The sequence below is a fragment of the Eptesicus fuscus genome, chromosome 8 (genome assembly GCF_027574615.1).
Source record: "Eptesicus fuscus isolate TK198812 chromosome 8, DD_ASM_mEF_20220401, whole genome shotgun sequence".
NCBI classification, from domain to species: Eukaryota; Metazoa; Chordata; class Mammalia; order Chiroptera; family Vespertilionidae; genus Eptesicus; species Eptesicus fuscus.
Window position 1 is genome coordinate 15,455,327 of NC_072480.1, and position 16,976 is coordinate 15,472,302.

The 16,976-nt window shown below is 41.3% G+C and overlaps 1 protein-coding gene across 4 annotated transcripts in view; it reads left to right on the plus strand.

Moving 5' to 3' along the window:
- The first annotated feature begins 2,830 nt into the window (after nucleotides 1-2,830).
- Nucleotides 2,831-16,976, plus strand: part of EBPL (EBP like) — a 35,332-nt gene continuing 21,186 nt past the window's right edge. For all 4 annotated transcript variants that reach the window (XR_008556728.1, XR_008556729.1, XM_054719792.1 and 1 more), the window contains exons 1-2: nucleotides 2,831-3,075; nucleotides 14,910-14,979. Coding sequence is in view for 2 of the 4 variants with exons in the window: in XM_054719792.1 (XP_054575767.1) it covers nucleotides 2,905-3,075; nucleotides 14,910-14,979 (241 nt within the window). In the remaining 2 variants the exon portion in view is untranslated. The remainder of the gene's footprint in view (nucleotides 3,076-14,909; nucleotides 14,980-16,976) is intronic.

The window sequence follows — 16,976 nt, forward strand, 5'->3', positions numbered from 1 at the left end:
TAATGTCCTCAAGGTACTTCCATGTAGTAGCATGTGTCAGAATTTCCTTCCTTTTTATGGCTGAATAATATTCCATTGTGTGTATATACCACATTTTTAAAACAACAAATAATCTTTTTTAGCATAAGTGCCCTAGTGATACTTTAGTATAAATATATACTTTAAAAGTAATTCATTTTTTGATCTGAAATTAAAATTTATCTGAGCATCCTGTATTTCCCCTGGCTACCCAAAATTAAAAAACACAGATATGGTCAATAAAGGTAGCAATCTTTTTAAACTCTGACTCCTTTATCCAGGGTTAAGTATCTACATAGCAGAGGCCTAAGGAAAGGAGCAGGGAAGACAGTTAAGAGCAAATAAAAAGAAGAAGAAAAAGATGTTAGCAAAAGTAAAGAGGACGGTTAACATGATGGAGATAAAGTGGCACTTTTCCTAGAGGAGAGCTATAACTGTCATTCATATGTCAGAGTGCAGAGTCAAAAGCAAAGGCCTTGGGACAGCCATTCATGGATTCAGTCCTGGGCCTGCCTCGGCCCGTTTTCATATTGTAAAATAGGAAGACACTGATCTCCCAGAGTTGTCGGGATGTTAGATGAGATAACGGAGATGAAAGCATCTAGTGCCAAGCCGGTTTGACCTATTGCTCCCCTCCCCATACTTTCAGTGCTTTTCTGGGTTTTAAAGCAATGGGGTCCGAGTAGGCCACGAGGGCTTTAAAAAGCCCGCTGGTGTCTGCAAACTCCCTTGGCCCTCACCTCTCCTGCAAGACTTGCTAGGGCCTAATTAGAACCTTTTGTCCCAAAAATTCTACCCAGTCTGTTGGCAAAACTTACACCATTTGAGCTTCACTTTGTAGGTTAAGGTTTTGAACCTGGTTAAAAATAAAACTGCATAAAAAAGTGTGACTCGCCCTAGCCGGTTTGGCTCAGTGGATAGAGCATTAGCCTGCGGACTGAAAGGTCGTGGGTTCGATTCTGGTCAAGGACACATGCCCGGGTTGGAGGCTTGATCCCCAGTAGGGAATGTGCAGGAGGCAGCCGATCAATGATTCTCCCTCATCATTGATGTTTCTATCTCTCTTTCCCTTTCCCTTCCTCTCTGATATCAATAAAAGTATTTTAAAAATAAAAAAGTGTGGCTGGTTTGGTTCAGTGGATAAAGCACCCACCAGAGGACTGCAGGATCTCGGGTTCCATTCGGGTCAAGGGCAGGTGCCTGGGTTGTAGACTAAGGGGACCAGACGTCCCGCTTTTGGCAGGACAGTCCCGATTTTTAACAATTTGTCCCCCGTCCCGCGGCGTTTTTAAAAAGTCCCGATTTTTGGAAAGAATGCACGACAAGCTAGGGCACGGCGGGAGAACGGGAAGGGAATATACGGTTTTCGGCGGCCATGTGGCTATTTAGCCAGGATATGAGTTTTATATTATTTTTGTTAATTTTATAATGTTAAACTTTAATAATAACAAATAATTGTTGAGAACTGATTATCGAGAACTGCTTATCAAAGTTCGCATTGTTGATCAGTTGTTAGAATTCGACCACCATTGTTTGGACTTAATGAACAATGGCATTTTTTGGGACTGGCAACGACGAAAACATTTTGTAACTGTCTCTCAGACGATACACACCGTACTGCGTGCTAGTAAGCTGGTTAAACAAGTGATGTCATTACAAATCAGCTATTCAGATAATTTAGGTAAGTCATTTATTTATTTCATAAATACATAAATTTTCTTCAATTTAGCAGACAGTACTCGTATTATTTATATTTTATAGTGGCGGCAAAAAGTCTAGCACCGGCCTTGAAAGTGACACGACTTATGTTACGGCAAATTCAGAGGAAAAATAATACAAGTTAGTATTGTTATTATTTAGAAAGAAATATAGGATTAAAATAATTTTAAAATATAGTTACTTTATAACAATCAAATTAATTTAATTTATAAACTAACAATAAAATATGTTCATGTAATTATGTACCTACTTACTGTGTTTTTAAGCAATATGTATATAATAATTTATAATATAATTTTAAATTATTTTTTTTAGATTTTTAACATAATGAGTAAGAGGATGCAAATTCAACGATGATCTAATAAGTGAATTTCCTTTTATTAAAAAAACCAAAAGCGATTACAATATAGACCAAATTTTTAATCAAGAACCCGCCCCCGAAACCGGTTTGGCTCAGTGGATAGAGCGTCGGCCTGCGGACTCAAGGGTCCCAAGTTCGATTCCGGTCAAAGGCATGTACCTTGGTTGCGGGCACATCCCCAGTAGGGGGTGTGCAAGAGGCAGCTGATCGATGTTTCTAACTCTCTATCCCTCTCTCTTCCCTCTCTGTAAAAAATCAATAAAATATATATATTTTTAAAAAAAGACACCCCCCCCCCCCACCCACCCCCGTCAATGGTGTCCCGCTTTACCAATGTTAAAATCTGGTCACCTTATTGGAGACTCCATCACAGGCCTGGTCGGGCTCCTGCAGGAGGCAACCAAATCAGTCTGAGATGCGTGGATGTTTCTGTGTGTCTCCGCCCCTCCCTTCCATTCTCTCCAAAAACCAATGAAAAAATATCCTGGGATGAGGATTAACAACAACAAAACAGTGTGGCCCTATCTTACCAGCCCTTTGGGTTGGGCTGGGAACAGGTTCGCACAGGCAGGTCTGTGAGTTCGTGAGCGGGATCCTGAGAGCAGAAAGCCTCCCGCTCAGCTGGTTGGTCAGCCGGGAAGCCGGCGGGAAGGGAAGCCGCTGCCGCCCCCGCCGACCAGGAGCTCCGCCCCTCGGGAGACCCGGCCTCGCGGCGCCCCCCCCGCTCCCCCCCCCCCCCCCAACCTCTCCTGGCTCTGCCTTCCTGGCCGGCTGTAGGGCCGCCCCGGCAGAAGGGAGCGGGAGGCATGGGCGTGGGGTCGGGGCTGGGAACCGCGGCGGGCGGCTCGCTGCTGCTGTGCGCCGCGCTGGGGGCCGCGGGCTGCGCGCTGGGCCTGCGCCTGGGCCGCGCGCGGGGAGCGGCGGACCGCGCGGCGCTCGCCTGGCTCGGCTGCGACGCGCTGGTGCACTGCGCTCTGGTAAGGCTGCCGCCCCCGGCACCGCCACCGCGCGGACCGCGCCCCTCTGGGGATCCCCCCCCCCCGCGTTCCGGGGGGTGCCCGGAAAGGACGGGGACTGGTGGGCGGCCCCTTCCCCGGGGCGGGAGGTCTGCGGAGCCGGGGGCGCACCGGGAGCCGCTGTGTGCCTGGCCTGGGCCGGAGGCGGCGCCTCTCAAGTCTCTGAAAACAGGGCGCAGCTTCCTTAGTGGTTCTTTTTTTTTAAGCCAAATAAAAGCCTGAAAATAGTGACTTCTGGGCCCTGTTATATTAGTTGGAGTGTAAGCTATTCAAGGCCTTGGCTTACTTGACTTTGTAACTTACACTAAATGTTGAACTGAAAATGGTTTGAGTTTTTCAGTGGCCCAGAGGGAGCTGGAGGACTTAGGCGCGCTGCGCTGGGTCAGCCCCCCGCCCGCCGCGTGCCTCAATAGTAATCCCACTTATTGGGTGACGAATGTGTGCCATGCATAATACTTGTATAAAATTTTTGTATCTTTGCAACACCCCATAAACTAGTTATTGTTGTCCCCATTTTACAGAGGAGGAATCAGGCCCTGCAAAGTTAGGTGGCTTTGCAATGCCACAGAGCGGGCATGGCTCTGAGTTTGTTTCGTCTGGCTCCAAAGCTCCGACTCTGTTTTACACCAGGCTTTGGGAAGTGTGCCCCTGAATTTATACATTCATTGTATAAATGGCCAGGAGGGTTGTAGTTAAGGGAATTTTATTAAAATACCTCTCCCCCATGCGCACACTTTTTCTTCAAGTTATTTTAATTATGCCAGAATATCTTCTTTGCAAATTTGACCTTGCTTAAATGTAGGCAAACCCGTGGCTAATGTGAAATCAACATCTATAGCAGTGATTTTCAACCCATGTGCCACAAGAATTTTTAAAACATGCTATCTGTTTAGTCAAGGGCACTGACCTCTTGTCCCTTAGGTTATCAAATAAAAAAATGAGAAAATCCAACACAACAATAGCCACCCGGTGTGAATGAATCAAAGTTATACCTATTTTTTTGTCAGGTCAGCCAAAAATATGTATATTTTTGGTGTGCCACAGAATTTTAGTAATTATGTTATATGTGCCATGTGATGAAAAAGATTGAAAATGGTTGGTCTATAGTATTGAGAAAGAAATAGAAAGCAAAATTTTCAATAATCATCCAGGTCTGTATGTTAGTCAGTTGGATATGTGTACATATCAGGTGTTTCTGGAATGATGAAATTCCTTCTTTCCTAATAGTTAACATGTGGAGCTAAGAGAGAGTGAGTATTTTCCTCAACTCCTTTATTTATAGAATTGGTTTTTAAGCTGTCCTTGGACACAAATTCTTCCAAAGAACAGGGGCAGTAAAATAAGTTGCTAGGCCCACTGAGAGGAGAATTTATTATAACGTACTAGAGGCCCGGGTGGGTGTCCCTCTGCCCGGCCTGCACCCTTTAGCAGCCCAGGAGCCCTCGGGGATGTCCGACTGACGGCTTAGGCCCGCTAATCAGACATCCTTAGCGCTGCAGCCCGGCTTGTGGCTGAGTGGCACTCCTCCTGTGGGAGCACACTGACCACCAGGGGGCAGCTCCTGTGTTGAGCGTCTGCCCCATGGTGGTCAGTGTGCATCATAGCGACCAGTCATTCGGCCATTTGATTGATTTGCATATTACCCTTTTGTTATATAGGATTTTAGACATACAAAAATGTATTAAAATACTAAAACATATACCCATATGTCCACCTAGTTTAAAATTTAATCTACTTTTCAAGCACAGACTGTTACAGGTAACACCACAAACATTTCCACTTGTGGCACCTTGAGGTGTAGCCCGATGTGTGGAGTCATTACCCTGCTTTTCCTCCTCCCTGTTCCAGCCCTACCCAGCCATACCTTGAGCCCTTACCTGTCCTAGCTACAAAATGTTCCACTTTATGATGCACCATGCCTTAGTTCTTTAATTCTAAAATGCACATTTTTTAACATATTAAAACAATCAATGACATAACCACTGTGGTCCATTTATTGATATCTTATATCTCTGAAATTGGGCTGTATCTTACAGTTGAGGAAACATGATAATTTAATCAGCTCATATTAATAGGCATTTTTTTTAAATATATTTTTTATTGATGTCAGAGAAAAAGGGAGAGGGAGAGAGATAGAAACATCAATGATGAGACTCATTGATTGGCTGCCTCCTGCACACCCCTCACTGGGGACCGAGCCCACAACCCGGGACATGTGCCCTTGACCGGAATTGAACCTGGGACCCTTCAGTCTGCAGGCCGATGCTTTATCAACTGAACCAAACCAGCTAGGGCTTAATAGGAATATTTTTATTTAGCTACTTACACACAGTGCTTCAACCAGCATCTTTGTACACATATTCTAGAGATTGGTGAGGAGAGCCCTTGAATTAAGTGGTTGAGGCCTGCAAAAAAAATTCAGGCCTCTATTATCTTTGGTTGGGAGTTTATTGCCAGAAGACCCAGAAATGTGGCCTGAGCTAAGACTGGAATATAAAGCTTGGTGGAAAACTGAAGCCACAATTCACTTGTTCACACTAGAACCTGGGCTGTCTCTCCTTACCCCTGTAAATTTCACTTCTCAAATGGTAGGTAATGTTGGGATTATTGGCCGCCATCAAATGCAGAGGTCCCCTATCCACAGAGTTCCAAGCCAAGCATTCCCAGAGGTAGTTCAGCTCCCCGATAGCCAATCAGAATGTGGTTACCGCGGGCTGCCGCACTGGTCTTCAGGGCAGTTGGTTAGGCCTAGGGTGAAGACAGGCCAATTTCCCACCAGAACACTGGTAGGAGCCGTGACTATATACATAAAAAACCAGTGGTGTGGTTCACTATTCCTCAAAGGTTGCTGTGGGCATTTCGTGTGCTGGGGCTCCATGGTTTTTTCCTCATCTGCAACCTAAGGACAGCATTCTAGGCGTGGCCACAGCAGAAACGCCGATGTGTATTCATGTGTTTGGGCAAGACCTTGAAGTCCAAATTGACTAGAACACAGGGTTTACCTAAGGAATAAAGTCAGGGAACGGGTAAGGGACCTGGAATGATATGTGAGACTTTGAATTTTGTTCTGTCGTAGGAAGCTGTTGATGAGTTTCAGCCAAGGAAAGAGCATGGCCAAAGCAGATCTTTCCAAAGATAATCTGGTGGTCATGTGTTAAATCAGAAACTGTAAAGGGTCTGAGATTTCAACCTTTTTACAGTTTAACAAGTTAGCCAGGTTAATTCTTCAAGTACCACTGGGCAATACAGGGAGGGCCAGATGGTATCTGCACATAGAGTGGGTGCATTACAGGGAGGAACCCCAAAATTAGGCTCCCATCTTATGTAGCTGCTGGTGACCTGCTCATACCTCTCTCTGGAGAAAGACCTTTACTCTAGAGTGAAAACAAGTCTTCTCTGGGGAGGAGGAGGCAAGATCTTTACGTCTATCACCCTGGAATATTTTAGGAGGAGAGGTTTCTAAGCTTTACTAACCTGGAATGTCTCCTCATATAATGTCTCCTCCGTTGGTGTAAATGCCTGTGCCCAGAGACCCCAGACAGTGCAGGGATAGAATATATTTATGGAGGATTCTCTCCCAATATGGTGCAGGGTGGATTGGAAAAGCTAGTTAAAAGGAGCAAAAAGGTCAGCTAAAAGCAATTGCAGTATTTTAGGAGTGAGATGGAAAAGAGCTGCACTAAGGTGTGGTGAAAGTTAAAGTGGGGAAGAAAGCTAAGTAAGTATAAGAGACTTTCAAGGGGAGAATTGTGAAGTCAAAGTGACCGCTTATACATTGGGAGTGGAAATGATCATGGGGTTTAGAATCTGGCTGATGTAAGTAATATTGATAATGTTAACAAAGACCAGAAACACTGATCTGCTTTCTTGTTATTAAAGGTATGCTGTTTCTAGAATTTCATATAAATGAAACTATAAAGTATGTAGTCTTTTATTTAGCATAATTTACTTAATAGTATCCCAATGTATGGATATATCCCAATTTATTTTTCTATTTTTCAGTTAATCAACAATTGGGTTGTTTCTAGTTTTTTACTGTTATAAATTGTACTGTTATGAGTATTTGCTTACAAGTCTTTGTTGTGGACATTTATTTATCCTGGGTAAGTGCCTAGGAGTAGGATTCTGTCACTAGAGTAGGAACTGCCAAATTGTTTTCCAAAGTGGCTCTACAATTTTCCATTCCCACCAACAATACTTGAGATTCCAGTTGTTCCACATCCTCACCAGCACTTATGCTCTCAGTCAGCTCAGGCTGCTATAACAAAAATACCATAGACGAGGTGGCAAAAAACAAACAAACAAACCACACACACACACACACACACACACACACACACACACAGACATTTAGGACTTCTGGACAAGATGGTGGTGTCGGTAAACAGTATTCACATTCTCCAATAACCATCATTCAGAACCACCTGAAATCTGGCTGAATAGAACTCTTAGAACTAAGAATTAAAGAATAAGCCAAACAGAGACTGGTAGTTGGGGTGGAAATATGGAACAGGCTGGTTTCACACCCACATGTGGTGGATAAAAATTGGGAAGGATATCTCTGAGGTGCAAGGGGTACCAGCCCCATCCCAGGACCCCATCCCAGGATTCCAGTGCCAGGAAGAGAAGTCACCATAACTTCTGGCTGTGAAAACCAGGGAGGATTGAGGCTGAGGGAGAGAGAGGGCTGCGGGAGTCTCAGGCACTTCCTCGTAAAGAACCTGTGTACAGACTTAGTTGGACTCATTTCCTCTGAGCTCTAGTGCTGGGGCAGCAGCCATCTGCAGAGACATGGGGAGAAACTGAGTTATCTAGCCTTAGTTCACAGCTTGACCTCGCCTGGGCACCTCTAAGCTCAGCACAAGTAGCAGCCATCTGCAGATCACTTTGTAGCTTATGCTGGTTGGCCCTGGGAGGACCCAGAGCCAGCACACCCTGTGGACAGCTTCAGACTATGTGAAAGTACCACCACCCAACCACCTCCACAAGTAACACACTCAAGGGGCAGACTCAGCAGGCACCAGAGCTCTGCTGAAGTAAGTCCTGCTTTGTGAGGTGGACCCCTGCACAACTGAACTTTCATGGAGGTCAGTGGTCAGTGGTTACAGCCAGTCCTTGCAGCTGATTGGCCTATAGGGTAAATCCCTCCCATTTATGTGACAACAGAAATCAAGGCTCAACTACAAGAGGAGGGTATACACAGCCATATGGGAGCACCTCAAATGCCGAGATTAGGTAATCAGGAAGGCTGTGCCACTGGATCCTGTAGGACACCTAGTACATTAGGCCACTTTACCAAACCAGGGAGATGTAGCAGCTCTATCTAATACATAGAAACAAACACAGGGAGGCTGCCAAAATGAGGAGACAAAGAAATATGTCCCAAAAGAAGAAACAGAACAAAACTTCAGAAAAAGAACTAAACAAAATGGATACAAGCAATCTACTAAACATAGAGTTCAAAACACTTGTTTTAAGGATGCTCAATGAACTTAGTGAGAACCTCAACAGCATAAAAAAGGAACAATCAGAAATGAAGGATACACTAACTGAAATGAATAAAAATTTACAGGGAATCAACAGTAAAGTAGATGAAGCTGAAAATGAAATCAGCGATTTGGAATATAAAGAAGCAAAAAAAAAAAACAAAAAAAAACAATCAGAACAGGGGGAAAAAAAAGGAATTTTTAAAAATGAGGATAGTATAAGGAGACTAAGACAACTTCAAGCATACCAACATTTTCATCATGAGGATACCAGAAGGAGAAGAGAGAGAACAAGAAATTGAAAACCTATTTGAAAAAAATAATGACAGAAAATTCTCTCACCTGGTGAAGGAAATAGACATAGAAGTCCAGGAAACACAGAGAATCCCAAATAAGATGAATCCAGAGAGGCCCATAACAGGACACATCATAATTAAAATTCAAAGGTTGAAGACAAAGACCTTAAAAGCAGCAAAAGATAAGCAGTTAGTTACCTACAAGGGAGCCCCCATAAGACTGTCAGTTGATTTCTCAGCAGAAACTTTGCAGGCCAGAAGGGATTGGCAACAAATATTTGAAGTGATGAAAAGCAAGGATCTACAACCAAGATTACTCTATCCAGCAAAGCTATCATTTAGAATCAAAGGACATATAAAGAGCTTCCCAGACAAGAAGAAGCTAAAGGAGTTCATCACCACCAAACCAGTATTATATGAAATGTTAAAAGGTCTTTAAAAAGAAGGGGAACAAAGATTAAAAATATGAATAGTAAAATGGGAATAAATACATATCTATCAATAATTGAATGTAAAAAAAGTAAACAAACAAGCAGAACAGAAACAGACTCATAAATACAGAAAACATTTTGATGGTTGCCATAGGAGGGGGCTTGCAGGGGATGGGTGAAAAAGGTGAAAGTGTTAAGAAGTACAAATTGATTGTTACAGAATAGTCATGGGGTGTAAACTACAGTATAGGAAATATTGTCAATATTCTAATAACTGTATGGTGTCAGGTGTGAGATTTATTGGGATGATCACTTAGTAAGTCATGTAATGTCTAATCACTGGGATGTAGACCTGAAACTAATATAATAATACTAGAGGCCTGTTGCAAGCCCCCTCCTAAGACAAATTCGACAATATGAATAAGAACCAAGAGGAAATGAAGAAGAACCAAGAAGAAATGAAAAATGACATCGCTGCTGTAAAGAACTCAATAGAAAGCATCAAGAGTAGAATAGAAGAAGCAGAGGACTGCATCAGTGAGCTAGAAGACAAGATGGGGAAAAATACCCAAGTAGAGCAGCTTCTAGAAAAAAATTAAAAAGCAGTAGGAGAGCCTAAGGGAACTTTGGGAAAACACGAAACAAAACAACATCCGCATAATAGGGGTTCCAGAAGGAGAGGAAACTGAGCAAGGAATAGAAAACCTGTTTGAAGAAATAATGACAGAAAACTTTCCTGATATAGGGAAGAAAAACCCCACACAAATCCAAGCCACAAAAACCCAAGCAAAATGAACCCCAAAAGACCGACGCCAAGGCACATTATAATTAAATTGGCAAACACCAACGACAAAGTAAGAATCTTAAAAGCGGCCAGAGAGAGACAGAAAGTTACATACAAAGGAACCCCCATCAGACTAGCAATTGATTTCTCAACAGAAACTCATCAGGCCAGAAGGGAATGGAATGAAATACACAAAGTCATGCAAAGGAAGGGTCTGAATCCAAGAATACTGTACCCAGCAAGGCTATCAATCAAAATTGAAGGTGAAATCAGAAGCTTCACAGACAAAAAAGGACTAAGGGAATTTATCACCACCAAACCAGAAATGCAAGAAATGCAAAAGGGTCTGCTGTTAAAAAAGAAATAGGAAGCGAAGAAGAAACACAGGGGTATAGAATAAAAATGGCGACAAGTAAGTACCTATCAATAATAACTTTAAATGTAAATGGATTAAATGCCCCAATCAAAAGACATAAGGTAACGGATTGGATAAGAAAACAAGACCCATATATCTGCTATCTACAAGAAATCCACCTTGGAAAAAAAGACGCACACAGACTGAGGGTGAAGGGATGGAAAAAGGTTTTCCAGGCGAATGGAAATGAAAAAAAAAGCTGGGGTAGCAATATTTATATCTGACAAATTAGATCTCAAAGTGAAGGATATAACAAGAGATAAGGAAGGCCACTTCATAATACTAAAGGGAGCAATCCAACAAGAAGAAATAACTCTGGTAAACATATATGCACCCAATACAGGAGCACCCAAATACATTAAAAAAAAAAATCCTGGAGGATATCAAGGGAGAGATTAACAGCAATACAATCATAGTAGGAGACTTTAATACCCCACTATCACCATTGGACAAATCCTCTAAACAAAAAATCAGCAAAGAAACATCAATCCTAAATGACTCACTAGACCAGATGGAATTAATTGACATCTTCAGAACATTTCACCCCAAAGCCACAGAATATACATTCTTCTCAAGTGCACATGGGTCATTTTCAAAGATAGGCCATATGTTGGGACATAGGCAAAGTCTCCTCAAATTCAAGAAGATAGAAATCATATCAAGCATCTTCTCAGATCACAGTGGCATAAAACTGTAAATCAACTACAATAAAAACAATCCAAAGAAATCAAACACATGGAGACTAAACAGCATGCTATTAAACAATGACTGGGTTACCAGAGAGATCAAGGAAGAAATAAAAAACATCATGGCAACAAATGATAATGAAAACACAACAATCAAAATTTATGGGACACAGCGAAAGCAGTCTTGAGAGGTAAGTTCATAGCTCTACAAGCCTACTGCAAAAAACAAGAAACAATGGTAATAAATTACCTAACCTGACAACTCAAAGAGTTAGAAAAAGAGCAACAAGAAAAGCCTAGTGTAAGCAGAAGGAAGGAAATAATTAAGATCAGAGCTGAGATAAATGACATAGAGACCAAAGAAACAATACAAAAGATCAACAAAACCAAGAGCTGGTTCTTTGAAAGGATAAACAAGATTGATGAACCTCTAGCCAGGCTCACCAAGAAGCAAAGAGAGAGGACCCAAATAAACAAAATCAGAAATGAAAGAGGTGAAATAACAACAGACCCCGCCGAAATACAAAGGATTGTTAAAAAATACTACGAACAACTCTATTCCAACAAACTGTACAACCTGGAGGAAATGGACATATTCCTAGAAAAATATAACCTTCCAAAACTTAATCAGGGAGAATCTAAACAGCTCAATAGGCCAATAACTATGGACGAAATTGAAGCAGTCATCAAAAAGCTTCCAGAAAACAAAAGCCCGGGGCCAGACGGCTTCACAGGAGAGTTTTACCAAACATTCAAGGAAGAACTAAACCTATCTTCCTCAGACTATTCCAAAAAATTCAAGAGGAAGGAACACTTCCAGGCTCCTTCTATGAAGCCAGCATTACCCTAATACCAAAACCTGATAAAGACAACACAATGAAAGAGAATTACAGACCAATATCCCTCATGAACATAGATGCCAAAATCCTCAACAAAATTCTAGCAAATCGGCTCCAGCAGTACATCAGAAAGATCATACACCATGACTGAGTAGGATTTATCCCAGGAATGCAAGGATGGTACAATATCCGCAAATCAATAAATGTAATACATCACATAAACAAATTGAGAGATAAAAATCACATAGTCATATCAACTGATGCAGAAAAAGCATTTGACAAAATCCAACACCCTTTCTTGATAAAAACTCTCAACAAGGTTGGAATAGAAGGATCATACCTCAACATAATAAAAGCTATATATGATAAACCCACAGCAAACATACTCAATGGGCAAAAACTAAAACCATTTTCCCTAAGAACAGGAACAAAACAGGGATGCCCACTCTCACCACTCCTGTTTGACATAGTACTGGAAGTATTAGCCATTGCAATTAGACAAGAAGAAGAAATAAAAGGCATCCAAATTGGAAAAGAAGAAGTAAAGCTGTCCTTATTTGCAGATGACATGACATTGTACATAAAAAACCCAAAAGACTCCATCAAAAAACTAATGGACTTAATAAATGAATTCGGCAATGTAGCAGGATACAAAATTAACGCCAAGAAATCTATGGCCTTTCTATACACCAATAGTGAACTTACAGAAAGAGAGATTTAAAAAGCAATCCCATTTACCATCACACCAAAAAAATTAAGATACCTAGGAATAAACTTAACCAAGGACATAAAAGACCTATATGCAGATTGCCCTTAACCAAGGACGTAAAAGACCTATACGCAGAAAAGACCTATACGTAAAAGACCTATACAGGACACTGAAAAAAGTGATAGAGGAAGACATAAACAGATGGAAGAGCATACCATGTTCATGGATTGGTAGAATTAACATCATTAAAATGTCCATACTACCCAAAGCAATCTATAGATTCAATGCACTCCCCATTAAAATACCAATGGCATATTTCACAGACCTAGAAAGAACTCTCCAAAAATTCATCTGGAATAAAAAAAGTCCCCGAATAGCCACAGCAATCCTGAGAAAGAAGAAGAAAGTAGGAGGGATCACAATACCAGATATCAAGCTGTATTACAAAGCCACTGTTCTCAAAACAGCATGGTACTGGCACAAGAACAGACATATAGATCAATGGAATAGAATAGAGAATCCAGATATCAACCCAAACCACTATGCTCAATTAATATTTGACAAAGGAGGCATGAACATACAATGGAGTCAAGACAGTCTCTTCAATAAATGGTGTTGGGAAAATTGGACAGATACATGCAAAAAAAATGAAACTAGATCACCAACTTACGCCATACACAAAAATAAACTCAAAATGGATACAGGACTTAAACATAAGACGGGAAACCATAAAAATACTAGAGGAATCCACAAGGCAGCAAAATCCCAGACATATGCCGAAAGAACTTCTTCACTGATACTGCCCCTAGGGCAATGGAAGCTAAAGAGAAAATAAACCAATGGGACTACATCAAAATAAAAAGCTTTTTTACAGCAAAAGAAACCATCAACAAAACAACAAGAAAGCCCACTGTATGGGAGAACATATTTTTCAATGTTATCACTGATAAAGGTTTAATATCCAACATCTACAGGCAGCTTATGCAACTTAATAAAAGGAAGATAAATGATCCAATAAAAAAATGGGCAACGGACATAAATAGAATCTTTTCAAAAGAAGACAGAAGGAAGGCCAAGAGACACATGAAAACATGCTCAAAGTCACTAATTATCTGAGAGATGCAAATCAAAACGACAATGCGGTACCATCTCACACCTGTCAGAATGGTTATCATCAACAAATCAACAAATGACAAGTGTTGGTGAGGATGCGGAGAAAAAGGTACCCTCGTGCACTGCTGGTGGGAATGCAGACTGGTGCAGCCACTGTGGAGAACAGTATGGAGTTTCCTCAAAAAACTGAAAATGGAACTCCCATTTGACCCAGTAATCCCACTCCTAGGAATATATCCTAACAAACTAGAAACACCAATCAGAAAGGATATGCACCCCTATGTTCATAGCAGCACAATTTACAATAGCTAAGATTTGGAAACAGCCTAGGTGCCCATAAGCACATGACTGGGTTAGAAAACTATGGTACATCTACACAATGGAATACTATGCTGCCATAAAAAAGAAGGAATTCTTACCATTTGCAGCAACCTGGATGGAATTGGAGAACATCATGCTAAGTGAAATAAGCCAGTCAGTGAAAGAAAAATACCACATGATCTCACTCATTTATGGATAATAAAGAACATTATAAACTGATGAACAAAAAGATAGATATAGAGACAGTAAAGCATCAAACAGACTGTCAAATTACAGCGGGAAGGTTAGTGAGAGGTGGGGGAGATAAGAGATCAACTGAAGGACTTGTATGCATGCATATAAGCATAACCAATGGTCGCAAAACTCTGGGGGGTGAGGGCATGTATGGGAGGGGGGGGGGCAATGGTAAGATATATACTCATATAATACCTTAATAAAAAAATGGGAAAAAAAAGAATACACCTCTTATTTTATAATGCCAATCATTGAAAAATAGCATTTATTATATAAACATTAGCTTTGGATTCAACCATTTCCAAGGTCAGGGACTGCACTCCAGGATAACACCCCATGGGGTTATGTAAGTGTGGTGCTCTGAAGGTACCCACTGGGATGAGATGGGGAAGGGATGCTCCCATGCAGTGCCATGTACTTGTGGTGCCATTCTGGGGTTGTGATGCTAAATTAGAGCATTTTTTCATTTTCTTCTCTCTAGGAAGGCTCTTTTGTCTACTTGTCTTTCATGGGAAATATTGCTGATTCTGATGGCTTCATTGCTTCCTTGTGTAAGTAATTTTAAATGTTTACCTTTGAAAAGTTTGAGATTTATTCCAAGTGTGACTGTATTAGTACCTGTATCCCATCTTGTATGATTCCATTTATATAAAATGTCCAGAGTAGGTCAGTCTATGGAGACAGATTATAAATTAGTGGCTGCCTAGGGGAGGGGGGCGGAATGGATGTTGGAGAGAAATGGAGAGTGACTGATAAAAGGTACACGTTTCTTTTGGTGGGTAATGAAATACTCTAAAATTAGATGGTGGTGATTCAAATCTGTGAATTTACTAAAATCCATTTAATTGTACACTTTTTATTTTTTAATATATTTTTATTGATTTCAGAGAGGAAGGAGGGGAGAGCGAGAGAGTGAGAGAGAGAGAGAGAGAGAGAGAGAGAGAAACATCAATGATGAGAATCATTGATTAGCTGCCTCTTGCACGATTGGGGTCAAGCTTGCAACCCGGGTATATGCCCTGGCCAGGAATCGGACTGTGACCTCCTGATTCATAGGTCAGTGCTCAACCACTGAGCCACCATGCTGCGAATTGCACACTTTAAGTAGGTAAATTGTACTGCACATGAATTATATCTTAATAAATGTATATTTTAAATGTTTATAGTGAGTGCAAGTTGAAGAGTTTGCAGTATTTAAACTGGGTGTTTTTTCTACTTTTAATATCAACTTTCATATATGTCTTATAGATAATTTCCAAAAATCTTCTTGTTCTTCAGAGACATAGTTTTCTTATATTCCTCATGCTCACTATTAATCAGCATTCAGTAAGTTAGTATTGACTGCCTCCCATGTACTATGTCAACACTGACAAATAAATGAGCTGTGTAACAACAAGGTCCTTGCCACTATCATACAGCTGCCTTGCTCAGGATAACTTCTTTCAGATTTTGTGCCTGAAATACCTCATTGTTTATCTCATTTCTTCTATGATTCTGAAATCATATCCCCCAGCCCGGATCTGTGTTGGGACTCCTACTTATCACTAGTGTTAGGAAACTCTGCTAGATAATGGAGAAGCACAGGTAGTGCTTCTTAAAGCAAAACACTGATTTCAGAGAGGAAGGGAGAGGGAGAGAGAGAGAAACATCAGTGATGAGAATCATTGATTGGCTGCCTCTCGCACGATCATCTTTGATGCTTCTCAGGTCCCAGCCAGTAGTAGTAGCTCAGTGAGCCTGAGCCCCACGCCTGGAGTCCAGCTCCTTCAGGTCCAGCGCTGAGCAAAGTGTAGCTGTGCACCTTTTCGATGAGTGAGCTGGAATAAACTGCGCGTGAGAATTGCTGGGGAGCCCCGGGGCTGGAGGACCTCAGACTGTCATTGTCCTCCCTTCCTGGCTGCTCTGGCTGACATCAGAGAAAGGGAACAGCCCAGATTTGGCTCAATCCCATGAAATGTAAAGTCTAACTCAGTCTTTATCAGTCATCTTCAATTTACATTTTCACCTTTAAAAAGTGAAAACTCATCTCATGGCGGTGCCCTTTATTCTAGAGAATGTGAAAATCCAATAGGTATTATAAAGTAGTGCATCTTGGGCTTTAAAGAGCACTAATTGCCTGAGACTTTTAAAATACAGATTCTGATTCAGAGGGTCTGGGGTAAGGCCTCCCAGTGTTGATCTGTGGACTCTTTTGATTCAGCAGAATGTAGAACTGGGCTGTTAGCATTATGTAGATGCTGTAAAAAAAAATCTTATTTATGACACTTGTTAAAGATGGTAAAAAAGACTTTATTCAAGAGGGACCATAGTCTGTTCCATTTCCGTGCCCCTGATTCTATTCCATTCACCAATTTATTCTGTTCATCAGATTTTTAATTCATTTGATTTTTAGATTCAATTGTTAATAGATATGTATTTGTTGTCACTTTGTTGTTCATATTTTTTATTCTCAGAGAGAAGGGGGTGGGGGTGAAGGAAGAGATTAGACAAAGATCTTATATGCATGTATGCATTACCTATGGACACAGACAATAGGGTGGCAAGGGCC